The following is a 27,567-nucleotide window of genomic DNA, read 5'->3' as shown; positions in this document are numbered from 1 at the left end:
CTATTTATCTGTACAAAAATAAAACTTAATTCATAAAGTGCCATTTAGCATCTAGTACTTGTAGTATATTTGCTGAAACTGTCGTAGTACTGCACTTCGAAAGAGCTGGGGCAGCAAGCTTGTCAAATGATGTACAGTGAATGATTTTACCATAATTTCAATAACAGGCAAAACATCTGCTGTACAGAAAATCACTTCCAAAACCAATGAAAAAGAACTAATGCATTTGGGGAAAAGTACATTCAGAAGTGCTACCTTACTTAAGAGAGCAATAGTTGTGTCCATATGGACTCTTCCAACAGCCCTCTGCACTTCACTTGATAAACTTACATAGTAAAAAGATTATCTTGTGTAGAAAATCCCAGTTACATTCTGTAGTATTTTTACACTGTTGGACGATATAAATTATTACAAGCATGGGATAAATGTCAAAGGGGAGTATGCATTTTATGATGTTACCTGCTCTGAATTTAATTACACTTGCTACTGTAACATTTCTCTTTAGACAAACCTTTAGTCCTATACATGATTTGAGTTATTCTCCCTAATACATACAGTTCTTACAAATCCCTAGTTAGAATTTGCTCTATTTGCTTAAATGGACGTCTGAAAATGGGGCTTTTTTTCATGTGCCTCAAATTGAGCACAAAAAACTGACAGTCAAATCACTAGTTGTATACAGTGGACGATATTTTCAATAACAAATTTTAAGTCTTGCATCATCCCATGTACTTGTCTTTTAAAGTCTCCACCAAAATAAAGCGTAAGAGACATGTGCATGGCATTCGGTTTACCAACCCAGGGAGAATAAAGAGTTAAACTGACCTTGCAAAGGTTTGGAACCATAGGCCCAAAGTCTAGGTCTTTGAAACTTTATATTTAAACCTTAAGCTACTCTCCTTGCTGTTCTGTTATTTATTCTCTTTGTTGTTTTCAATAAAATGTGTGCAGGGGTTTATGTTCCCATGTCACAAATGAGAGGTTTTTATTACCTATCTACAGTTATGGCATATTTAGAACTCTCTCTCTTCTTTTTTAAGCTTGGTTGTGCTAGCTCTTTTCCTACAGAAATAAAAGCTCATGGCACATCATATTACTTTGTTATGATTAGTTTCAAAAGCCATTGCAAGGATGTATTTTGGGTCAGGAACATATATTTTGTTCTAGAGGTTTCATCTAAAGGATGAAACACCTAATAGTTTTATTTTTTTTTAATTCTTCAAACCAATTCAACCATACCAGTATTCCTCATTAAGAGTGAAATTCACTTCTGGACAGAGAACCAGCCAAAGCTTATCCATCACTTAAGTCCCACTTAAATCTCCAGAATAGGCCTCATGGTGGCTTTGCCATGTCCCTTGACACAAAGAAGAATTTTAGCCCAGTGAAAAATTTTGAACCAGCAAAACCAGTTTTACATAGACCACTGTGGAATAAAATCAGAAGTCACCATTACCATTAGCAAAGTCCTTCCCTCTCTCAGCTCACTATTCATTCTGCAGCCTAAATCAGGTTTCCAAACCACTTCTTAGTTCAGATGGCATGGGCCCAACAGCATGAAAACACCTGTTACCTTAGTCCAACATTATTATATAAAAGGTGAAACTGATTTTATATTAAGTTCAAAAACTAGATTTGCCCTCACTGAACTTACAGGGGATTTTCAAAATAATCTATTTAAAGGATATCTAAAACTTAAATAATATATTGAATTGATAAGCACAGAGGGGTTTGAGATGTAAATATTTTTATCCCAAGTTTTCTTTTATTAAGAAACTGTATATTATATACTACATTGTTCCAGATTTTATTAAACCATTAAAACTGAGAATTTAGATAATATACATTTTGCCAAAAGGCAAGTTTTAAGATTTGTGACCAGTACCAAAATTACATTCTATCTCATTCCTTGTTCTTAGAAGAGCTGGTTTATTACAAACCTTATTGTTCATTTGGGGCAAAATGCCATTCATGGCAATATTTCTTGACTTCATTGAAACTGTCAGCCAGTCATGTGGCATCATATGCATGAAACAAAGTTGAGCTAAAACAAGTTAGTTCCAGCATGTTTTCCATAATATAAGGTGTCAGTCCATGTGAGGTTATCTTCATGACACAGACTAATTAAGACACAGCTGTAAAAGACAAGACATCTCGAATGAACCTGGCTGACACCTGACCAGAGGACCAATGGGGGGACAAGATACTTTCAAATCTTGGTGGAGGAAAGTCTTTGCTTGTCTTCTTTGTTTTGTTCATTGTTCACTCTTGGGGCTAAGAGTGACCAGACGTACACCCAGGTGTTCCCAATCTTTCTGAATCACTCCTTCATGTTTCAAAATTGTAAGTATAGCCAGGCAAGGCGGATTAGTCTTATGTTTGTTTTCTTAACTTGTAAAGTGTCTTTTGCTGGAAGGATTTTTACCTCTGTTTGCTGTAACTTTGAATCTCTGGCTGGGAGTGGGGGGGAAGTCTCTCTAGTCTAGATGAATCTGAGTATCCTGTAAAGCATTTTCCATCCTGATTTTACAGAGATAATTTTTTATCTTTTCTTTCTTTAATTAAAAGCTTTCTGATTGATTTTTTCCTTGTTTTAGAATCCAAGGGCTTGAGTCTAAACTCACCAGGGATTGGTGGGGGGAAAGGAAGAGGGAGGGTTAATTCCTCTTTGTTTTAAGATCTAATGAGTTTAGATCTGTGTAGCCTCTCAGGGTAACCCAGGGAGGGGAGAGTCTGGGGGGGGGGGAAAGAGGGAGATGGTTAATTTCTCCTTGTTTTAAGACCCAAGGGGTTTGGGTCTTGGGTTCCCCAGGGAAGGTTTTTGGGGAACAGAAGTGTGCCAGACACAGACTTCTGGCTGGTGGCAGCCTACCTAATTTAAGCTGGTAATTAAGCTTAAAAGTGATCACGCAGGTCCCCACTTTTTGAATGCTGAAGTTCAAAGTGGGAGAAAAAACCTTGACAGTAAGTCAGACCTAATTTTACAAATTTGATGGAACACGTACAGACCTGCCAAAAAGTAGAAATTAAATTAAACTTTATCTCAAACTGCTAGCTGTGAAAAAAAAATGGATGAATATTCTTGTCCTCGATAAGCATTCAAAGTTTGTTATACAAAACACACTATCATACTTACTGCATATTCCCTGCACATTCTCAAGCCCTGACAATATTAATGTTTTGCAGATATACAGCATCTGTCATCTGAGGATTTCAAAAAGTTCTTAACCAGTATTAAGTTTAGTCTCACTAAACCACCATAAGGTATCCCAGTTCTACAGATGGAAAGACTGAGGCAGAGAAATTAACTAACCTGTCCTAAATAGATATGCAGAACAATGCATCCCTCTCCTCTTTAACAACCTTTTACATACTTGAAGACTTGCACCCCCCCACCACACACCCCCACACACACCACCCACACTTTTCCTCTGCCAACTAAACAAACTCAATTTTTTTTCAATCTTTCCCCATGGGTCATGTTTTCTAGGCCTTTAATCATTTTTGTTGCCCTCCTACTGACTTTCTGTAATACACTACAGCCTTTCTACACTATATTATGCATTGCTATACTGAGATTTCTTTTTCAAACATTAAATGGGTGAAATTCATATTGAATGAGAATTGACGGGCAAATCCTACTGGAGGTCACTTACTACAGTCGAACTTCCAATATACCTCATTTGAGCAACTTTTAGTCACTCTACAATTCTGGATTATCGAAGCTTGGTAGAAATGATTACTACTATTAAATTGGACAAAAGAGCTGCAGGTTTATTTCTATTTTTATTCCAAATCACAATGCTAATATTCTGCGGAACACAGTGATGCTCTAGCTCCATAGAAATGCAGATTAAGGCCCTCCGATTCTGCAATGCCTTGCCCACAGACAGATCCCCATGTACATGCAGAGCCCTACCAACAACTTCAAGGAGCTCAGTGGGGAACTGGGGTTCATATAGCTGCAACATACCACTGGACTGGGGCCTAAACTGGATTATCACATAACATAGTAATGTTATTTTGTCTAATGCATGATTTTAGCAGATTAATCATTCACAAGGCTTCCCTGCTGTACAGTATGAAAAATGTTTTTGTTGATATTGAGGATGAGGTGTTCAGTTAACATATCTGTTGCTTTGGAAGGAAATTCTTTTCTCGTTTTGCTAATTCCTGTTCTTTTGCAGTTTATTGCATTAAGCAGAATGAAAAGACGTGCTTGTTGTTTAGACACTAAGTTGAGACATCTAAGCTCTACTCCTGATTCCACACCATACTTCCTGTGCAACCTGGGAAAATCATGGTGTCTCAGTTTCCCCATCTGAGAAACAAGCAGAGTAACATATCCCAAACTCAGAGAGAGTTGCTGTGAGGCAGGCACTGAACTGACAAAAAGCAGTTGTGGTGTTCTTCTAAACTCCACCCACAACATAAGCTTTACCCACGTGAGTCACCAGAAGGAGATGCCACTCATTTTGGATTGCAATGTATTATCAGGACAATTCTCAGAGCACAAATGGGCTCCTTGAATATGGCTCCCCCCAGGCCTTGTCTTCCCAACACAAAATAAAAAACCTGTGTTCTTAACTCATGTTAGCTAACGTGGTAACAAACCCAACACAGAGCAGAGATTACATCACTTTTTTTTTTTTTTTTTAATCTGACACTACATACCCTACTACATAGTTAAACCAGCTCTTGAGGTCTGGAAAGTAATTACAAAACAACAGTGTACTACCAGCCATAGTACAGTAAATCTCACAAGATGTCTTTTTTTGTGACTTGACATACTACAGTCATTTGATAGTACTGATTTGTTCTGTGCTATGGCATTGAAATTTCAATAGATGAAAAAAAATGGAGGGGTCTTCATTCTCTCTACATTAGCCGTGGGTGTCTTGGATGACATTCGGTACCCATACACTCATATAGAGACCATGTTGTTTCTGACTGCCACATGTCAGATCAAACTAAGCCTGAACCCTGCTTTATATAAACATTTAATGAGAACAGATTTTTTGTTTCTGGGCCACCTGATAAACAGTTAGCAATAGAGCCTCTCTTTCCATGTTTGACACAGCAGCTGCAAACTGAAGTCAAGATGGTGCAGTGACTAGAGCTCGTTTGCTGCTTAAGACAACTTCTAAAAAGAACAGATGGAGGGAGTTGGCTGATAAATTGAACTCGTGCTGTGTGGAGGAAGATGATCTCTGTTGATTTAACTTGACAATGGCTACCCAGTTCCTGTAAACATATTGATAACACATCATTCAATTTTACTTTTGCTGCTTATATATTAAAACAACCGAACTAATCAGCCTAATTTTACTGTGTATTTATTTATAATTTTTATTAATTTTTTCCACTACAACTATAACAAAATATCAGATTCATCATAATACACAAAGTAATTAGAGTTAGGATAAAGAGAGAGCAGGAGAAGCAGCAACCTATCAATCTTCAAGATCTACATTAATCATAGACCTCTAAAAAGTCAGACCAAATTGCTTGGAGTTTTTGGGCATTCCCTTTCTGCGGAATGCCAGTTGCCTGTTAACTGTGAGGTCAGCAACGTCACTGAGCCCGACATCAATATTTGGTGGGGACTGACTTTTCCATTTTGGCAGGACTAATATTTTAACTATCAAAGCTGCACACTGGAACCACACTGCCTTAGCAGCAGATAATCTCCAGGTACCAGGAATATATCCAACAATACTTGAGGGGGAACTGTAAACATTTTCATTAGCCAAAAGTAGTCTAAACATCAGTTTTTTTCCCGCCTTTGATTCTCATGTGTTGAAGACCCAAGGCATCACTTGAACAGTTTTTAAAATGCTGAAACTTTTCCTATGCACACACTAAAAATCCCAAGGCTTATATATGAAAAAAGAGTTGTCTAACCAGATTAGACATCAACCCACTGTTTCATGAAAGCTTTGACTAAAACAAACAAAAAAAAGTTGCTAATGATAGATGTCAGCAACGGATGCAGCTTAACTGGCACAGAATACAGTTTGTCCTTGGCTATATTTGACACTCAACATTGCTTCCTTTGCACCCTTTGGTGCCTTCTGTTGTCAGCCATGGATATTTTTATGTAGTATTGAAACGGCTTAGGGGTTTTTCTATACATCTGTGTCTACAGATTAAAATTGAGTATAAAGTAGAACATTAGTTATAATATATTTGTCTGATTCAAAGCACTTCTAATGAACAGAAATCCAACTTACTGCATTTGATTACCCCAAGTTCATCAACTTTTTAGTGTCTGGACTAAAATATGAAGTCATACTGTGCAAATATATTCATACATTTAGTCAGTCTTCAAATAGTTTGAGGGAAAAAAAGGTCCTCCTTTCATTGTATAGCAGGAAATTGACTCATTCCAACAGATGCATTTTGGAAAAGACGGTTACTCACCTTTGTAACTGTTGTTCTTCGAGATGGGTTGCTCATATCCATTCCAATAGGTGTGCGCGCGCCGCGTGCACACGTTCGTCAGAGACTTTTTACCCTAGCAACACTCGGTGAGCCGGCAGGTCACCCCCTGGAGTGGCGCCGGTATGGCGCCTGCTATATACCCCTGCTGGCCATCCCGCTCCTCAGTTCCTTCTTGCTGGCTACTCCGACAGTGGGGAAGGAGGGCGGGTGTGCAATGGATATGAGCAACACATCTCGAAGAACAACAGTTACAAAGGTGAGTAATCGTCTTTTCTTCTTCGAGTGCTTGCTCATATCCATTCCAATTAGGTGATTCCCAAGCCTTACCTAGGTGGTGGGGTCGGAGCGAGACATTGCGGACTGTAAAACCGCTGCGCCGAAGGCGGCATCGTCTCTAGCCTGCTGGACCAGTGCATAGTGTGATGCAAAGGTGTGTATGGAAGACCAGGTGGCCGCGCCGCAGATTTCCTGTATGGGGACATGGGCCAAAAACGCGGCAGATGAAGCTTGAGCCCGGGTAGAATGGGCGGTAAGAGGACCCGTTGGAACATGGGCCAAGTCGTAACATGCCTGAATGCAGGATGTCACCCAGGATGCGATACGTTGGGAGGAGATTGCCATGCCCCTCATGCGTTCCGCCACTGCCACAAACAGTTGAGGTGAACGGCGGAAGGGTTTGGTCCTCTCAATGTAGAAAGCGAGAGCCCTTCGGACATCTAAAGAATGGAGCTGTTGCTCCCGTCTGGAAGAATGCGGCTTTGGGCAAAAGACTGGCAGGAAGATGTCCTGGTTAACATGAAAGGCGGAGACGATCTTAGGGAGGAAGGCCGGGTGTGGTCGCAGCTGTACCTTGTCCTTATGGAATACAGTATATGGAGGGTCCACGGTCAGTGCCCGAAGCTCCGAGACTTGTCTAGCCGAGGTGATAGCGACTAGGAAGGCCACTTTCCAGGACTGGTACAGCAGCGAGCATGTGGCTAAAGGTTCGAAGGGGGGCGCCATGAGCCTGATTAAGACAAGGTTCAGGTCCCAAGTAGGGGTAGGCCGTTTGACCTGAGGATATAGTCACTCCAAGCCCTTGAGGAATCTTGATACCATAGGGTGGGAAAAAACTGACTTGCCAGCCTCGCCCGGATGGAAGGTGGATATAGCCGTGAGATGTACCCGTAGAGAGGAGATCGCCAATCCCTGCTGCTTGAGAGGCCACACGTAGTCCAGAATAGTGGGGACTACTACGGAATGTGGAGAGTGGCCGTGCTGGTTGCACCAGTAGCAGAAGCGCTTACATTTCGCGAGGTAGATTGAACACGTGGAAGGCTTTCTGCTGCCCAGCAACACTTGTTGTACTGCTGCGGAACAGTGCAACTCCGACTGGCTTAACCAGCCAGGAGCCATGCAGTCAGATGGAGGTCCGGATGGCGCATCCTGCCGAAATCCTGCGTGATCAGATCTGGCCAAGGAGGCAGGGGAATTGGGTCTGCCAGGGACAGGTCGAGCAACATGGTGTACCAGGGCTGCCGCGGCCAAGCCGGAGCGATCAGGATGAGGCGGGCTCTGTCTCTCCGGATCTTGATCAGGACTCGGTGGATGAGAGGGAAGGGTGGAAAAGCGTAACAAAGACGTCCAGTCCACGGGATCAGGAACGCGTCCGACAGGGAGCCCAGGGAGCGACCCTGTAGAGAGCAGAACACCTGGCATTTCCTGCTCGATCTGGAGGCGAACAGGTATATTCGGGGAAACCCTCAACTCCGGAAAACCGAATAAAGGACGTCTGGATGGATGGACCATTCATGGGATAGAAAGGACCTGCTCAGGTGATCCGCGAGGGTGTTCCGTACTCCCGGGAGAAAGGAGGCCACTAGATGAATAGAGTGGGCTATACTTAAGTCCCACAGGAGTATTGCTTCCTGACACAGCGGGGAGGACTGAGTCCCGCCCTGCTTGTTGATGCAATACATGGCCATTGTGTTGTCTGTGACCACCGCAACACAACGGCCGTGTAAATGGCGTTGAAACGTTTGGCATGCCAATCGGACTGCCCACAGCTCGCGCACATTGATGTGGAGTGTTAGCTCCTTTGGCAACCAGAGACCCTGTGTGCGCAGGGTCCCCAGGTGTGCACCCCAGCCTAGTGATGACGCGTCCATTGTCAGGGATACGGAGGGCTGGGGGGCGTGAAATGGTAGGCCTGCACACACTTGGGAGGACGTCGTCCACCAGGTGAGGGAGCCTAGAATAGTTGGTGGAATCATTATGATTGTGTCTATGGCGTCCCTGCCTGGCCGATAGACCGACGCGAGCCAGGTCTGCAGCGGGCGCATGTGCAGTCTTGCATGCCTCGTGACGAAGGTGCATGCGGCCATGTGCCCCAGGAGAGAAAGGCAAGTTCGAGCCGACGTGGTCGGAAAGGCTTGTAGCCCTCTGACCAGGGAAACTATGGTTTGGAACCGGTGCAGGGGTAGACTGGCTGTCGCAAGGCTGGAGTCCAGCATTGCCCCGATGAACTCTATCCTCTGTGTAGGCACCAGAGTGGACTTGTCTGGGTTGATGGTCAAGCCTAGACTCACAAACAGCTCCCTGATGATGGCGACGTGGCCGATCACCTGCGCCATCGAAGTGCCTCGGATAAGCCAGTCATCGAGGTAAGGGAAGACATGAATACGACGACGGCGCAGGGAAGCAGTGACGACCGCCATACATTTGGTGAATACCCGAGGGGCCGAGGAGACACCAAAGGGGAGGACAGTAAATTGGTAGTGATCCTGATGTACCACAAAGCGTAGATACCACCTGTGCGGAGGAAAAATCACAATGTGGAAGTATGCGTCCTTCATGTCGAGAGCGGCATACCAATCTCCGGGATCCAGGGGAGGAATGATGGTTCCTAAGGATACCATGCGGAACTTGAACTTCTTGATGAATTTGTTCAGTCCTCGCAGGTCCAGGATGGGTCGGAGGCCCCCTTTTGACTTGGGGATTAAGAAATACCAGGAATAAAAGCCCTTGCCCCTTAACTCCTTCTGCATCTCCTCTATAGCTCCGATGAATAGGAGCTTGCGAACCTCCTGGATGATAAGTTGCTCGTGAGAGGGGTAGGGACGAGAAGTGAGGATGGGAGGGGGGTGGAGAAATAAACTGAAGACGGTATCCAAACTCCACCGTGCGCAGGACCCAATGATCCGAGGTCAGTTGGGACCACGCCGGCAGGAAGGGGTTTAGGTGGTTGAGAAAATGAAGAGGATCCAGGGAGGGGATTGGTATACTGCTCTCGGGCGCACCCTCAAAAGTTTGTTTTGGGTCCCTGCGGTGGTTTGGCGGACCCAGAATTGTTACCCCCTTGAGGGCCCGACTGACGTCTGCGGTTCGGTCGGCCACGTCTCCAGGTAAAATCCTGTCTGGGTCGAGGCGGGGGTAAGGACGCTGAGGGTGTGGGCAGAATGGCCGTCTCTGAGTCTGGGGTGTGTGCATTCCCAGTGAACGCATGATAACCCGGTTATCCTTCAGGCTCTGTAGCCTGGGATCTGTTTTCTCAGAGAAAGACCCTGCCCGTAGAATGGCAGGTCTTGGATCGTATACTGCAACTCGGGCGGTAGTCCGGAAGCCTGAAGCCATGATATTTGACGCATGGCTACACCAGATGCCAGCGTTCTGGCTGCCGAATCTGCAGCATCTAAGGACGCTTGCAGTGTGGTCCTGGCGACCCTCTTCCCTTCTTCCAGGAGAGCTGAAAATTCCTGGCGTGAGTCCTGGGGAATTAATTCAGTGAACTTGCCGACAGCCTCCCAGGTGTTGTGGCTGTATCGGCTCAAGAGGGCCTGCTGGTTCGCCACACGGAGCTGAAGGCCTCCCGCAGAGTAAATCTTGCGGCCCAGCAAGTCCATGCGCCTGGCTTCTCTGGATTTTGGCGCAGGAGCTTGCTGGCCGTGGCGCTCCCGCTCGTTGACTGATTGTACCACCAATGAGCAGGGGGCGGGGTGTACGTAGAGGTACTCATACCCCTTGGATGGCATATATTTTCTGTCCACTCTGCGGGCTGTGGGTGGAATGGAGGCCAGAGACTGCCATATGGTGTCCGCCTTTGCTTGGATGGATTTGATGAAGGGGAGGGCCACCCTGGTCGGCGCTTCTGCGGAAAGTATGCAGACCACCGGGTCCTCCACTTCAGGGACTTCCTCTACAGGAAGGTTTATATTTTGGGCAACGCGCTGCAGAAGGTCCTGATGTGCCCGGAGATCAATCGGCGGGGGCCCTGATGATGATGTGCCCGCTACCGCCTCATCTGGGGAAGAGGAAGAAGATAACCCAGGGAGGAGTGGTTCTTCTACGGAAGCCTCGTCCTGAGGGTCCTCCGTCTCTGGGACATCCTGCTGTGCCAGGGGATGCGCAAGGTCTTCCTCCGTACCCAAGGGGGGAGCCCGGCTGACTGTGGCCTCTGGTGCATGGTGCTCCGAATGGCTGGAGCGTGCTGGACCCAATGGTTCGCCCTGGGCTTGGTGGTATGCCCAAGGCGTCCAGAAGGACCATTGCGGTGGTCCATGGTCCAGGTGGGCCTGTGCATCAGAACCCCTGTAGGAGGCGCTGTCCGTGTGTGGAGAGGCGGACGAGTGACGTGAAGGCCACGGAGGAGCTGACGATGACTGTGCCAGGCCTCTGCACCCATAGATTTCGCCTCTGCACGGTGCCGGTGAGCGGTACCGGGAGTCGTGGCGGTATCTTGATCGGGACCGGGACCTGCTACCAGCTCGGTGCCGGGAGGTCGACCGGTGCCGTGTGCTGTCGTGCCGGGAACGGCTGTGGTAGGATCGTCAGTGCGGTGATCTGAACCGGTGCCGGGAGTAGTATGACAGCGACCGGGATCTTGAATGGTGCCGCGAGTACGACCGGTGCCGCGGGGAACGGTACCGGGATCTTGATCGACGACGCTGAGAGTAGTCCCTTGATCTGGAGCGGGACCGACGGTGCTCAGTAGTGCCTGGTGAACGCGGCCGCACCATGGTGGGCTTGCCCATCGACTGAATAACCCACACTGGCGGTGCCGGGGTTTGGGGCAGTTCGGGCTCTGTTAGAGCGATGAGGTCACGTGCCACGGAGAAGGTCTCCGGTGTGGAGGGCGCGACGAGCTCAGCCGCAGGTCATGCTAGGGAGCTGAGAGGCACGGGACTCAACGGCTCCTGAGGAGCTGGAATCGACGGTGCGACGGTGCTCGGTGACACGGTAGATGACGGTGCCAGGCGGTCTGGTTTGGAAGCACGCGCCGACTGCAGTGCAGTTGTAGGTGCCGCAGGAGCCCTGTGCTTCTTGCTCCTCGGGGAGAGGGAGCGGTGCCGGATGGGGTGTTGGGCCGGTGCCTGGCGGGAAAGCGAAGCCTTTGTCGGTGCCGGGCGGTCCGGAGCAGAGGAAACGCTTGGTCCCGGTGCCGGAGTCGGTGCCGATGATGGGGGAGTCAGCGCTGCCTCCATCAAGAGCTGCTTTAAGTGACTGTTCCGCTCTCTCTTTGTCCGGGGCTTAAACGCCTTGCAGACCCGGCACTTGTCCGCAAGGTGGGACTCGCCTAGGCACCTCAGACAGGAGTCGTGCGGATCTCCTGTGGGCATCAGCCGATGACAGGCCGCACAAGGTTTGAAGCCCGGTGAACCAGGCATGGGCCCTGGTACCGGGGGGAGGAAAAGGGGTGAACCCCCGATCCTCTATAACTATATACAGAACTACAAATTACCAATTTTAACACTAACACTAACTATAACTACAATAAAGGAACTATATACACGATACTACACAGGAGTGAAACGCTAGGGAGGTGGAGAACAGCTAGCCGTGCTCCACAGTTCCAACGACCGACACGGGCGGTAAGAAGGAACTGAGGAGCGGGCGGGCCAGCAGGGGTATATATCAGGCCCCATACCGGTGCCACTCTAGGGGTTGCTAGGGTAAAAAGTCTCCGACGAACGTGCACGCGGCACGCGCATACCTAATTGGAATGGATATGAGCAAGCACTCGAAGAAGAATAGGCAACTTCTGCAATTGAATGCTGGCTGCAAACAACACAGCCATATGGCTCTGGTTATACAGAGCACCTCACTTCAACGATCCGAGGTAATACCATCCCTACAAAATCACCTAATCAATTCTGTTATACATACCACTTCAACTGAATTAGGCACAGTAATCACTTTACTAGCTGCTGACCTTCCATTCAAACAGCATGAATCAAAAAGTCAGGTCACTGTCTGCCAATATCTCACAATGCTGGTACTAATATTAAATGTCACATTTTCAGGCAACATACTTCTCTTATCTTTTGCCTGACAAGTCTCCCACTGTCTGAAGAACTGAAGTCCCATATCTCTGCAACCTGTCACCACCCCAATTTATCACATCTCGTTTACCTACATTTGCTCACTCTGTCAGCAGTAATTGAAGAGATGCAGTTGCTGCATAGTCAAATAGGGACCCCCAGGATGCACGTCAAGGGATACCGGATGCACCCAACCCCTGCGCCATAACCTCAACCCAGCTTAACTCAGCCCATTTTCCAGCTAGACAGATACTTCTAGAGATTCATGCCACTTGTTTCTCCTTTCTAGCATTCTGAAGGAAATAATATGTACATGAAGTATATTATGAGCAGTGTTATTGTTTGTTTGTACCATTCACAAAGGTGTGCAAGGCATCCCATGCAACAGATAGATACTTGTGCCCCTGTTGTGCAGGACTTAATCTAGAATTTAGACATGCCACAGGGTGGAGGCGGGTGAGAAGAGAAGTGGGGAATTTGTATAGGGATGGACAATTATACTCCACACCTAGTTATGGTAGAGGGATGAGTGAAATTTTGTAGCAATTGCATGACGCAAATGCAATACTGTACTTTAACATCACGTACTCAGTACTATTTAAACAAGTGCTTCTTGAACTACCATCCATAAAGACACTCCTGGGGTGGTTCCCCAGAACAGATGGAAGGATCACACCTGTGGGAACAGGAAGTGTCCCAAAATGAGGAGGTGGAAGAACTGTAAATATTTAACACTCATTTCTGTTTAACTACTGCATTTTCCCCATAAAATAATAGGGAAAGTAAAACCTGAAGAATCATTTTCTGAAGTCATTTTTCATGGCGATCTATAAAGCACTGGCAGGCTTGCACAACACTTGCTGATGATCTGCAGAGTTGGCAGCCACATGACAGTAGCTGCTCCTCCCCTAGCCCAGCTGCAAAATTTCATTAAAAGGTGATTGAAAGTACAATAAATATTTTCCTAGTATCACTCTTCTATTTCGGCAATTACCACAGGCAAGTTACACAATCCCACACAACTGTGACTGAGAGAAGGGTTGTTCACAAGACTCTCTCTGCACCACACTTGGGTGGGAGGTGCAAACAGAACTGGAAGGAAAAACCAAATCACAGGAACAAGGCATCAGAAAACCTGGGTTCAGTTCACAGTTCTGACAAGTTGTTGAGCAATATTAGCTACCTTGTTGGTACCTCAAGTTCCCTTCCATAAAATGAGGAAAATATTACTATGTCACAGGGGTTCCGAGGATGCCTGCAAGGTCCTTAAATATTTTGCAGTGCTCATACGCATAGTAAGTTATTGTGTAACATGAGCAACTTCTCGCCCTAGAATTCACATGCTGAAGTCATCTGGATGGTATGTGCACAGCATTTATATAATTGTAGTATCAATCACGAAACAAAATTGGAAAAATTAACAAATATTGTGAAGCTGTCATTGTAATTTACTCCAAGGACTTCTTGCTGCCTACAAGGTGTAGATTGCCTTAAAATTGATTTAACTCAATACTATTTTTGTTACTTTTAAGTTATGTTTGACAAGGACTTACAGTTTTGCTAACAAATTGGCATTCATACTCAGACATCAATGATGATTACAAAAACAAATGAACAGTACTGGAACCACCCAGTTTTGTAGTGCCAAAAAGGGGATGGAGAAAGATGCAAAATACACATAAGATGAACACTGTAAAGGATTATAAATGTTATATATTGAAACTGATCATAAATACCATATTAAAATTAGCATAATAGAATATAAGTTTGTGTGTGTTAGTACCCTCTAGAATTTACAAGTTATAAACAAAATTGATGATGGTACAGCTGAACATTGTACCAACCGAAGCCCACAACTGCCAAACCAACTATAGAATAAGACAAATATCTTCACAATGTTGTCATGGGAAAAAAAGTTAAGAAAATCCCTATTTAAGAAAGCTATAGGAAACAGATAGCATTCTCAGAAAGAGTTCTCTCAACCTAATGACCATGTTCATGCATTTTCACAAATATTTACTTGCCAAAATTCCTTTGTCAGCTTGCAAAAACTGACACACTAAATATTGTATTGTGTTAAAACACTTGGCACTGTGCTAGTGCAGTTCAGCAGTAAATCAGAAAAACCCTAACAAGTGAAGTGGAGAAGGAGGGATGGAGCAGCATGAGAACATCTGAAAGTATCTGGAAAAGGGATAAGTCTGGCCCACCAAGTTTGCAAGGTTTAAAAATGTTGATTTGCAACCACAGAAAAGACAGTGAATAGAATTAATCTAGTAGCACTGACCAATTTCAACAAGCCTAAAGTAATAACTACACTTAAAATTATAACAAATCATCAAAAGTAGAAGAATTGGTCTACTTGTAGGAATTACCACATCTTTTTATCAATTCTTCTCAGATCAGTTTCCTCTTACAACTGAGACACAGTCAGTACTATGTGGCATGCTCTATGATTATATATAAACTGCATCTTGATTGTCACAATGTCACAAGCCTGCTGTGTTTGTTTTTTTTTAAATGTATATCAGTATCTATTAACCTAAATTGAAGTTTTAGGCTCTGCTTTCCTAAAGTTGTAACATGTAAACTTTGGTGATGATTTTCTCCTCACATCCATATGAATCAAGTAACTCAGTACTGAAATGAGCAGGACAATGGTATGAATAACTCAAAGTTTAAAGGTTATTAATCCCATTACTTACTCCTTTAGCCAAAGTGTTACTTATTGCTAAATTTCACACTATTTTTAATACAACAATTCATAAAATACACACCATAATCATATCTGTATAAACAAAACACCACTGCCAAGTAACCATTTTCCTACAATGCACATTTGAATTCAATAATAGTAAATATTACTATGTACTGTAAAAATGATGTCTATCATTCTTATAGTATTAGTTATCATGTAAGTGCTGCAGGGTAGGGATGCTCTTTCCTTTGTGTTTGAATATTGGTTAACAAATGTTATTTTTAAAATTGAGTTGAGAACTGGATGATCTACACATGAATCTCAAAAATAATCCATACTACAGCTGTGAGATTTGTAGAAATCCAGAATATACTCAGATTTCTGGTTCATTAACCAGCCCACATGGAACTGGATTCAACAGCTATTTTTATAGGCTTAGTATAGATTACCTGTGCACTAAATTAACAGAGAAACCCCACCAGTTTAGCTAATAGGACTGATCTATTGGTTGCTGAAGTAAATGAAAAAAAAGGCTCCCATTGACTTCAGTGGGCTTTATATCAGATGCTCAAAGAATAACTGTATTGGGGAACACCTGTATTGTTCCTATAGACATGACTGGTTTATTGTACTACATTTTAATCCCCCCCCCACAATATCACATACAGACTATAGCCTAAACATCATAGCAACAGCTAGTAAAGTTGCCTCACTACCTTTCCCAAGAATACTTGCAACAATCTCACTTATTTATTTAATAATATAAAAAAAACCAACGACTATAGAACTTTCAGTTAAGCCTTATAGGGCCTTATCTTTTACAGAAAAATAGATACTGAAGAAAGGACTCATACTGAGTCATCTCATGACATTTTGCGATGACATTTCGTGGGGTGAATGGCTTTTGTATCAAATACAGATGTTCTGACACTATCATATCTTGTGAATAAGCCCTTGAGGTTCCCTCTTCGATGTGCTGCTATTCAGAGCAAATATGACATAACACAAATAATCATCACTGAACAAGCTTTCCAGTTATCCATTATTTGCCCGGTGGTCAAAAGAACAGCTCTGATCTTGCTAATGACGTACGTTATTGGGATGTACCAGAATTTTTTGGTTTTGTTTTTGGATGATCATGTGCCTGTAACAGATTTACTCTACTCTGTAGATCAGTCACTAGCCTGAAGAGATTCAAGGCAAAGGCAGGAAGAATCAGCCACAAACCTAATAAAAGTACAGTCTTTGAAAACTTAAGACATCCATTCGAATGGCCAGGTCCTTCCAGGGAGCCTGAGGGAAAATATTTAGTCTTTGGCTTTATGACAGGTTTTCAGGGGATTGTAATTCTACAGAATTTATGCCGTACTCAGCAGGAAGAAGCCTACCCTTTGTAACCCCAGGTCAGGGCATGTGCAGCAAGACTAGGGTGCTGTTGAAGCAGGGAGCGTTTCTGGGCATTTATCACAGTAATTGGATAGCTCAAGGTGACATGCTATGTTCATTTAACCTGAACCTAATAATTTGTGATTGACTGAAGCACCTTCCAGTAAGGCATTCACGTCCAGATTTCTGAAGATATTTAGACATTGTTCTTCTCGGCATTGCAAGAGCTAAATGACTTAGGAGCATAAAGTTGTTTTCAACTGTGATTTAGGCACTTAGGAGTCCCTTTGAGATACTATAGTGATAAGCACAGTATCAAAACCTATACAGAAAAGAATAGGTATCATACCATAAAGATCTGCAGGGCTGCTTTAGTGAACTGTATCCAATTTTGATTTTTCTCTGCCTTTCACAAGAAAGTCCCACCGTATCAATCCAGTAAATTGAAGAGCTTCATCAAATTAAGGAAGCCAAACTGAAGAGAGATTAATAGCATATACACACAAAATCTGGGACAGAAAGGTGTGGGGTGGGTCATATGGTTAAGATTTTGCACTATGAATCAGCAAATACAGGTTCAGTTACTCATTCTTGGTGGAAGCCTTACCCATGAAAGCAAAATACAAACAGATTCCCAAACAGGAACAGGAAGTAAGACTCAATGGGGGAGAAACATGAGAGGGGAGGTGAAGGGGTCTGGAGAGATGCAAGGTGGTCCTCTGAATCAGAAGGAGATTTGGAATAAGCTAGCCTATCTAAATTTGCAAAGAAGGTTAAAAGTTAGGCAAGGGAAGATACATATTGGCACATATTGTTTTAATCCTGTTTCTCTCTGCTTGTTAAGTTTCTATGAACTAAATCATACTTGTCTTTGATAAAGCAGTCATGAGTCACTTAATTTCATACTCCTCACAAGTTCCCAGAGAGGATTCCACAGACAGACCCAAACCCACTTGGGCCAGCCAGAATAAATAGGGTTGTGAAATGGGGTGTTGTAGATCACTGATCCAGTATAAAGTGGGGTGAACTGCAGGATACTACTCTGGGAGAAGAGTAGGTTGAGGCATGACACTTAGGAGTGCCCCTGGGGATGGCGGGGGGGGGAGGGAGAGAGAGCACGCGCGCAAACAGAAGTCCTAACACCTGCATCACAGGGGTGTTCTGAGGAGAAATTCTTTGTACATATACCTCTACCCCAATATAATGCGACCTGATATAACACCAATTTGGATATAACACGGTAAAGCAGTGCTCCCGGGGGCGGGGGGGAACTGCGCACTCCAGTGGATCAATGCAAGTTCAATATAACATGGTTTCACCTATAACATGGTAAGATTTGTTTGGCTCCCAAGGACAGCGTTCTATCGGGGTAGAGGTGTACTTATTTGTATATGCTCAGATACTGTGGTAAGGAGGTTTAGATATATAGATTAGAGTCACAGAACTCTTCAGACTTACTATAAGGTGGGGGCCCTGCCCCAATCAGTTCACAACCGAACTCAGGCTATGACTACATACAAAAGTTTACCCTTGAGGTGCAGGACCACCACTGTGACTACTGATGAACGTGCTTTTTGGAGGAGAAAGAATTGTTCCATTTTAAATGATCTCATTCAAGAATGTTCAACCAAATGCTTAAAACAGACTGGATACTTTTAATTAAACTGTAAACATGTTCTGTGTCATCAGGAATGGACTGTACTCTTAGTATAATACTGATTTGTGATTATCTCTATTAAATACATTAGAACAAGGGCACATTCTTTAACTCGATCCACAAAGCAATCAGTCACAAAGCTATTTGAGCTATGTTATCCAGCATTTGTGATTACTCCTATATTGACTGTTCAAAATAATTCTGTTATAAAATATCAGCTTGGTTATTGGCCAGATGGAAAGTATATCTCAGGATATAGATCTACATAAAAATGCCACTGGCTACCAAAAATCACACGCTTTAGCACTTGCAAAGATTGTTAAATATGGCCAGTATCCAGGTTACAGCTCCCACAGAAACAGATTTGCAGAAAAAGAGCTAGAGGATGAATGGGATAACTATTAGCAGAGTCCTATCCTCCCTTTCAGTAGCACTGCCAAGGATTACTCACTTTCATTACCTGTGCTGCTGCTGTCATTTCTCAATCTCAGAATTAGCATCAAGAGTACTAATTACAGAAGGCAGAACACAGTAGTCTGGGATAACAAATGCTGAAGGAAATTCTTAGCTCCATCAAAATAGGCCAAAGAGAACACAGGTATTTATACCTTATATTTAATGTCCAATTAGTAAAATAGGTTAAAGATTAAGGCTGCATCTTAAATGCAGTTCAACAGTTATTAATATTCATACTGTGATAGCAACTGCAAACCAGTCAGACCTGGACCTCATTGTACCAGGTGCTGTACAAATATAAAATGATAGACTCAGTCTTCTTTTCTTAAAGGCTCTGTCATTATACTCCAGCAGTACTTGAAAAATAAAAGTGTGTTTATAAATAAGGTCGGTGACCTGTGTATGGTTAAAACCAATATTTGCCATTAAAAGTTTGATGCTAATCTCTAACATATTCCTGCCTGCAAATAGACTTCCATTCTTAAAAACTTACACTAGTCATTTCCTGACTTGTACAGATAAAGTTTTAATGTAATGGTAGCCCTAGTGACCCCTCATCCTGATAGGTTGTTGCACAAGCAACCACCCTATTTAGGACATGCTTAATAATTTTTCTGCAGTATTCTTCCAGTTAAGAGACTCCTCAACCAGCATGGACAGAAAGATACCCCACAGAAAGTGCCATGTGTAATTTATTTCAATGGACCCCAAATATCATAAAGGTTTGCCATTAGAACATGGAAGGAGGAAAAGGGTCACGGGCAGAAAAAGTAGCCAGCCTGTCTCATCTCAGGAAAAAATATCAAGTTTACAAGACCTAGTTCTCCCCACACATACACATCTACCAGAAATCTAGGAAAAATAATCTCTTTCTGGTGGGTGGTTTCATCAGTGATGAGTAATATTTGTTTACATGTCTGCCATGATCACACATTTGTGGCCACTCCAGTTAACAGTCCTGAGCATCCTCAACTCCCAATTGCTAATGGACCACAATGGCCATATAGTAGGACTGAGCAAGGAGGGGAAATGATCATGTCCTGAAAATACCACCAATGATGCCTTGGAAGTTGATCTAAAGAGTTAAGTTTTCATTGAACACCCCCCCTCCCTCTCCTCCTGCTCCCCCTCCCCACACACATACACCTTCCTTGGGTTGGTTTTCAAAATACATGTACCCCCCAAAATTGAAACATTAGCTTGCTAGTTATTAAAGTAGTACTCACTACATTAAAAATATTCTTTAACAGTTTGAAATTAGTATGGATGTAACTTGATGTAATGAAATCTTATTCACGTTGGTTGCTATCTCATCAGTATAATGAAGGATGACCACTAGCATTGAGGTTATATGGCAGTTTCCATTCTAACCTCCTGTTTTCAAGTTGTTCCTAACTTTCTACAATTTTCAATATTCAGAAAGAATTTTTTTCAGGCTTAGGCCCAGATCCTACAAGACACTCCACATGGGAGTTAGGGGGACTAAGCTCTATCCAAAAAGAGATTCTTCTGACACACACCACACAAAAAAAGCTTCAACAAAAAAACATGCAGATGAAAATGAGAAAATTCAGAATTTTATTTTTCATTAAGAGGGAAAGTGAAACTTTTTAAAAAAAATCTTCAACAGTAGAAATAGCTGAGGATAGAAAGTTGAGGAGAAATGTCTTTGAAAGTTTAATTGAAAAGTGGTTTTGACTTGAACGGGATAAGATCATTTGAAAATGGCACTGATGGGCATGTCTGAACAAGATTTTTATGCTAAACTCCTAAAATGCATAACTACAGAACGCTGCTCTACATGTAAGTGTGAGCCTAATCTATCTATGTGTGGAAAGTGTACTGAAGATATGCACTGATGTGTTAGCCTTCTGGCTACTCTGCAAAGTTCCTCTTCCCTACAGGCAAAAGCTGGACTCTTCCATTACAGTAATGAGGTGAATGTCTTCAAATATGTTAATTATTTTTTATTTATTCATTTTTTATGAGGGGATTTTTCATTTCTTGTTTTTATTCCAAGGTTTGCATTCTAATACTTGTGCAACACTTAGAACTACAGATAGATGCTGTATTCACTGAAATACCTGAATTGATTGCATCCAAGAAAAAAAAAATGGGTCCAGCTGCTGCCTCTCTCACTGAATTGGGAGTTGCCTCTGAATCTTTCCAGATCTGCTCTCTCATAATTTGGAGTTCACAAATGAACATGATCTGATAAGTAGTAAATATAATGGCAAAGTGCTGCAGGATCCATTACAGGTGGTAGCTGGGCCACAAACTAATCTGGGATGTTATGAATGGTAAGGGAAATGGCATAGCAGGGATCATTCTGAGAACTTTTCCTCCAATTTTCCTGTGATTAAAATCATAACCTTAATGTTGCAACAATAGTCTTAACACCAATTTGCATTTATATAACACATAACCCAAAGGACTCTGCATTACAATTTTAATTTTGCTTTAGTCTAGTTGGATAATAGGATTAGGATTATGGGATTTCTTTCTTTACAGAGGACTATAGATTTTCTCCCATAGAAAAGAAATACAGGAAAGGACAGCTATAATTTCTAAGATAATCTGAGTATTGAAAGATCATGAGTAGTGATTTGGTTTAATTTCACAATCTAATGTAATATCTCAGTATCATACAGAAGATCATTAACTATCCCGAAGATTTAGTGTTTGTAACTCTGTTGTTTAGTTCCACCTCTGTTCTTTTCATAGGAGCAGAGAGGTGGGAGGGATTATGATCGCACTGCCCAGAGTAATACATTGCCTGTCATCAAAAGCCAATATTACATGCTGACAGTATTTGCAAAGGGCTATCGCTTGTAAAACCGCTCACTCATATTACTGCTGGAACAATATTGCTTTCTCTTGGAGTGAGTCAGGAAGCAACAACAGAAAAACTGTTGCATTTTATATTACTTTATTTCTACTTAATGGCATTGGCTGTGAGATGTATTTGACTTTCTCTTCTCTCTGACCTCAAAATGTACATGAATTCTAGAACAAAGTAGTTATACTGCTTTCAAAAGTGAATGGAAATGAAAGAAGGGGCCAGTGATAAATAGGTGCAGTCAAAACATGCTGATTTTATTGTGAGTATCTTGTACCATTTTCACAGCCTATAGCGTGAACTGAAGTAACATTTAAGTATACTTACTGGAACAACACTGACTATTTGGCTCCTTTACAAGCCAGTCTTAGGCATTCAAACACCATCTTCTTTTTAAAGTTAATGCACTATACTGTAATTGACCTAAATCTTTTGGAGTCAGTGGAGCTCTGCTGATTCATAGCAGCTGAGGATCTAGTCCTAAATGGCGAGATTAACTGTTTAGGGCTAGATTCTCACCCTTACTCATGCTGAGTAGTAACCTTGCTCTGCAAGTAGTCTCATTGATTTCAAGAGTATTGGGAAGGATTGATGAATTTAATGGGTCTATAACAGAATCTGGCCCTTGATGAGGAGTTTACATATTGAATTTTGTTTCTACAATGTGGATCTGATTCTTGGTCCTGATGCTGTGCCCTCAGCTCCAACACCACAAAGGGCACTTAAAAACCACCTTAAACAGGCACCTGTGGATTCCCCTCAGATTAGAAGGATATTAGTGGGAGCGGAGGGACAGTGCCAACAGGCCACTCCCACTGATGCAGATTAGAGAAGCTGTTCAACTGCAATGATTTGGGACAGTTTTGGGTCTCAGACACCAGGAGAAGGTAAATGGAAAACTGACCCATCATCTGCATCAAGCTTAGGATCTGCATGGGTGTGCGCTACTGTCCCAATTTCCATTAAATCCCTACTCCTTTGCTAAGAAAAGAGTAGATGCAAACACAGTACAGTATTTTAGTGCGTTTTATGCAAAAATATTTATACTCAAGTATTTGGATTGTGAAGGCAGAGCAAATCTTATAACCCATAGAAGAAGCAGTTCCATTTTCAGAACTCCAGCAAAAGCAACTATGTTGGAACCATTTTAGTCAACCATCAACACGCTCTCTTGCTCCCTCTTCTTCTGGTGCCCTGTAGCCATTGTTTAAGGAATTCCTCAGTATATGTTCTTTAGTTTCATGCCCAAGCACAGTAAAGATCATTTGTGTTAAAGCTGTCATTCAGTCACCACTCTTCATGTGGCTGGGGGGCAACCCAAAACCAACTGCATCAAGGAGTCAATGTGTTTGACTAAGCAAAAACACCCATGCATTCTCACTTATATAATGGAAAGGAACACACTCTCTGTGAGGTGATAAAGGCTACTCAAGTACTGCTTTCCAAAGCACCTTTAGCAGTCATCAGCTGGATTTAGCTACAGAACTGTAGCAGTTGACCCATGCTAGCCCCATTTCAGCTGTCTCATTTCTACAGTGTTATTTGTTTTATTTCTTTACTACTTTTGGCCCAATAGTACATTTACGAAGTAATATTTTAAATGTTATTTTCTTTTATAAGTAAAGTTCCTAAGAATATTTAGTATGATCTGATATCAGATTTAAGTGTTTTGCAATGGATCTACTGTAAAACTGTTTTCTGGTCAGAGGATTTAATGGTGCTGGATTAGTAAATTGATGTACAAAAGCATAAGTTAGATTGAAACACAAAGCAAGCAGAAAAAGAAGGAAAATATCAGAGATATCACAAACATATCACAATCTAAGTAGACTGAAACAAAATATTTTTGTTTGTTTTTCAAATACCATTTAGACCTCTAATCTTGATCATCAGAAGAAAAATCCTCCTCCTATAATCAAACCATTTTATTTTTCACAATGTCTTCTCAAGCGCATGCAATGATGGTACCGGCTTGCTCAGAAGAATGCTAAGATATTAGCTGGTACCAATTTAATAAAAGGGAAGTGCTATTAAGGGCATCTCACAGAAAACACAACATAATAAGCCAACAGTCATAAAATATTTATTCTACAATGAATTCACTTTACCTTGAAAGGCACAGGCTCTTCAGTAAGTGGGCTAACAGGAAGTGAAGTGGTACTACTGGCAGGACTCATATCCGCACTCTGTAAGAAAAAACAAATCAGTATTAACACTTAAGTTTGGGACATGAATATGTTGTGTTTTGCAGTTTAGCTACTTGATGCTGCTTCAATTTTTGATCTAGAGAAGTAAAAGAAGAAACACCCCATATGTTAAATCTAACAATTACTAGCAAGCTATACTACAGTCTCTAGAACGGGTTAAGAATTTAAATACTTCATTTATGGATAAAGTAAGCACCCATGCACACATTTTGATGTAACACCCAATAAAATGAATGAGCTATTAAGATATGCACACAGATATATATGCAATTAGAGAAGAATATCAGGGAACTATTTGGAACAAATGCCCTGGCTGCATACAAAACAAACCAAAGTGGATAATCTGGATTGATTTATTTTCTCTTAATTGTCAAGTCATCAAAATTAAAGAAAAAATATATGAAGAATGTCAAGGAGGTTAGTATAAAGCAGGGTTTCTCATACAGGGGTTGCCACTTGTGTAGGGAAAGCCCCTGGCAGGCCAAGCAGGCGTGTTGACCTGTCCCATCCGCAGGTCTGGCCAATTGCAGCTCCCACTGGCTGCAGTGGCCAGTAAGTCCCTCGGCCTGTGCCACTTCCAGCAGCTCCCATGGGCCCGGAGCAGTGATCCACGGCCAGTGGGAGCCACGATCGGCCGGATCTGCAGACAGAGCAGGTTAACACACCGGCCCGGCCCGCCAGGGGCTTTCCCTACAAAAGCAGTGACCTCTGTATGAGAAACCTTGGTATAAAGCACAGGAGTAACTAATAATATTGAAATATTGACTACCTGTTAATGCTGATGCTAACTTGTACAAGGAAAGGGTTGAACAAACACTCACAGGAAACTAACCTGGACAAAAAAATACAAGCAATATAAAGCATGCCTGGAGACAAAGAGAGAACACAGGCATTCAATGAGAAGGAAATATTTCAAAAAAAACTTTAAAAAGTAATGGACAGCACAGTAGACACATTTGCATGTGTAGCCAAAGTGCCATTTGGTTTCTGTGCAATTCTACTGCATTGCAGAACAATTGTATTTATTTTACTTATGCAATATGCCCACCATAGGGCCAATTCTGTAGCTGGTATGAATCTGTGTAGCTCCACTGATTTAGCTTATACTTTCTAGGTGAACAATACTATACAGACAAATACCATAATCAATCTAAACTGTCACAATGTCACTAATAGCAATAAAAACTCCTTGAGCAAAAACAAAACACTTTCTGCTCACTCCCCCTCTAGAAGTGTAAATAAATAAATACAGCAGAGTCCTGTGACACCTTATAGACTAACAGACGTATTGGAGCATGAGCTTTCATGGGTGAATACCCACTTCGTTGGATGCATGAATAAATACAATCGACTTTGCAAGATACCCTGAAAGTCACCAGAAGCTAGCTCTTTCAGACCAGGCAAATTCAAATTGAGGACCTTCTAATGAGTTTCCCCTGTCCCAAAAACATACAAATACTAGGACTGCCAAGCTGTGCACTCCAAAATTATCTTCACTGCTGAAGGTACTATGTCTTCAATATAATAAAGCCCAAACCACAAAGATCTTTACAACTCAACCCACCATTCTAATTTGCAGCTGGAAATTAACTGAAAGCCAACGGAGCCTTTAAAGAGCAGGCATAGTGTGGTCTGCAGGAGAAACTTGAAAAAGCAGACTGATTGCTGCACTCTGCATGAGCTGCAGTTTCTGGGTAGTCTTCGAGTATAGTCTAATGTAGAGTCAAAAATAAATACATCCAAATTCTGGAGCTGCCTTGTCGTGAACTTTTCCAATCATCTCAATAATTTTACACTGTTAGGAACTTTGGCCAATATCTCTACTAATGTACATTAATTAAGTTTAATGGTGATATGGCAGTTCATAGCAGCAGAGAATCAGGTAAGATAGTAAGTAACAAATGGTAGTTTCTTGAGCAATTAAGGAAAAAAAAACACCATTGCTTTGAACAAGACCATCAGCTTCCCTTCCTGAAGGGAAGCATTTACAACCTACAATGCCCAAACACCCCTTTCTTCCTTTGTGGCTGATAAAGGTATACTTGTCAGAATCACTTATTGCAGCTTGAAGTTCTCAGTACATCTCAAGAACTTCTGTGACAAATTATTCCAGAGCAGACTTCATATTTGACATCTCCTAACCCATTTTTGTTTTCACAGAAACAGCCAACCAGCCTGAAACTAAATCAATTTCTCTCTGAATTATCTAGACAACACTACACAATTGGGTTCCCTTCCTAGCTCCTATCACAAACTTCTGATGTTATTTGAGCAAGACTGTTTTGTTTGTGAATTATGATAAGCATTGTTTACTGTTAGTCAAGGTTGCTTTCACCAAGAAAGAATTAGGAAACACAAAGTTAAGGATTAAAGATTGTGAAGTTGAACACTCGGTGTAGAAAATACCTAAATGAAGGTTGCCTAGGCAAACTTAATTTGTCCCCTTGCGTGTATGCCATTAGTTACATGACATCATTTTCCCTCTCTTTCCCCTCCTTCCCCCAACAGGAACCCTCATTCTTGCAGTGCATGGGACAAGTGTGCTCTGGCGATGAATTGGAGTTGAGTACCAAAAGAATCTGCCTATAGGACCCCTGACTTATCTGCTGAAGTTGGAAGGTGTGCAGTGAACGAAGGAGTGAATTGCAGGAAGAGTTAACACCCATTTCCCACATAATGCTGAGCAAGTCACTTACACCAAACTTTTCACAGATACAGACTTCAGTTATGTGCAGAAAAGACTATCATAATGTATACAGGTAAAGCAGCTGAATTTAGGTTGTGTGAGCAACATTCATTCTGCCATTTCCTAACTTCAGAGCACTTCATAGATTATTAGGGTTGGAAGGGACCTCAGGAGATCATCTAGTCCAACCCCCTGCTCAAAGCAGGACCCATCCCCAAATGGCCCCCTTAAGGACTGAACTCACAACCCTGGGTTTAGGAGGCCAGTGCTCAAACCACTGAGCTGACTTTTCAACCTTTAAGTCATATTCATATGTCTATGCTTTATTAATGTTTTAATTGATTGATGAGAGCAACCGCTACTAAAGTTTTCTTTATGAATTTCTTTATTAAAATAGCACCCACAATTTTCTTTGTATTAAAATTAAGCATTTACACATTTCTTCATCTTCAATGTATTTTGGATTATTGTTATCTCATGATTTCATCACAGTGTCATGTTGACTAATATTGCAAGTAATTAAGCTGTATTCACACAAAGCTTTAAATGCAGCTTCAATTTTACCACCTCTCCAAAGTTATTAATAATTACTACTAGTACAGTAAAAGAAAACTGAGTAGGGACTCACTGGGTCACTTCTTGGGGGTACCCAGGGTTGTGAGACATCTGACCACCACCCGCCTTAAGTATAAGTAAGTCCTGTCTGTGTCCGCTAGGTGTGACCTCCCTGACTTCACCAGCTTCAGGTAACACAAACTTCTTGGCATATGCAAGCTCTGTTATCCATCTGCAGGGTACCAGAGACGCATCAACACATCCCTGTTTCTGGTGACCTGCTTTAAACTCACACACCTTAGAGAAAACAGTTTTCAGTGCAGATACATAATTCTTTAAACAT

The 27,567-nt window shown here is 42.4% G+C and overlaps 1 protein-coding gene across 5 annotated transcripts in view; it reads right to left on the bottom strand.

The window, feature by feature from the left end:
* CCSER1 (coiled-coil serine rich protein 1) overlaps positions 1–27,567 on the bottom strand; it is a 1,165,803-nt gene that overhangs the window by 559,689 nt on the left and 578,547 nt on the right. For all 5 annotated transcript variants that reach the window (XR_007773146.1, XM_050944018.1, XM_050944020.1 and 2 more), the window contains exon 7: positions 23,885–23,962. Coding sequence is in view for 4 of the 5 variants with exons in the window: in XM_050944018.1 (XP_050799975.1) it covers positions 23,885–23,962 (78 nt within the window). In the remaining variant the exon portion in view is untranslated. The remainder of the gene's footprint in view (positions 1–23,884; positions 23,963–27,567) is intronic.

This window comes from Gopherus flavomarginatus, chromosome 3 (genome assembly GCF_025201925.1).
Source record: "Gopherus flavomarginatus isolate rGopFla2 chromosome 3, rGopFla2.mat.asm, whole genome shotgun sequence".
Lineage (NCBI taxonomy): Eukaryota > Metazoa > Chordata > Testudines > Testudinidae > Gopherus > Gopherus flavomarginatus.
The sequence above is the reverse complement of the archived record's forward strand: the minus strand, read 5'-3'. Positions and strand labels throughout refer to the sequence as shown.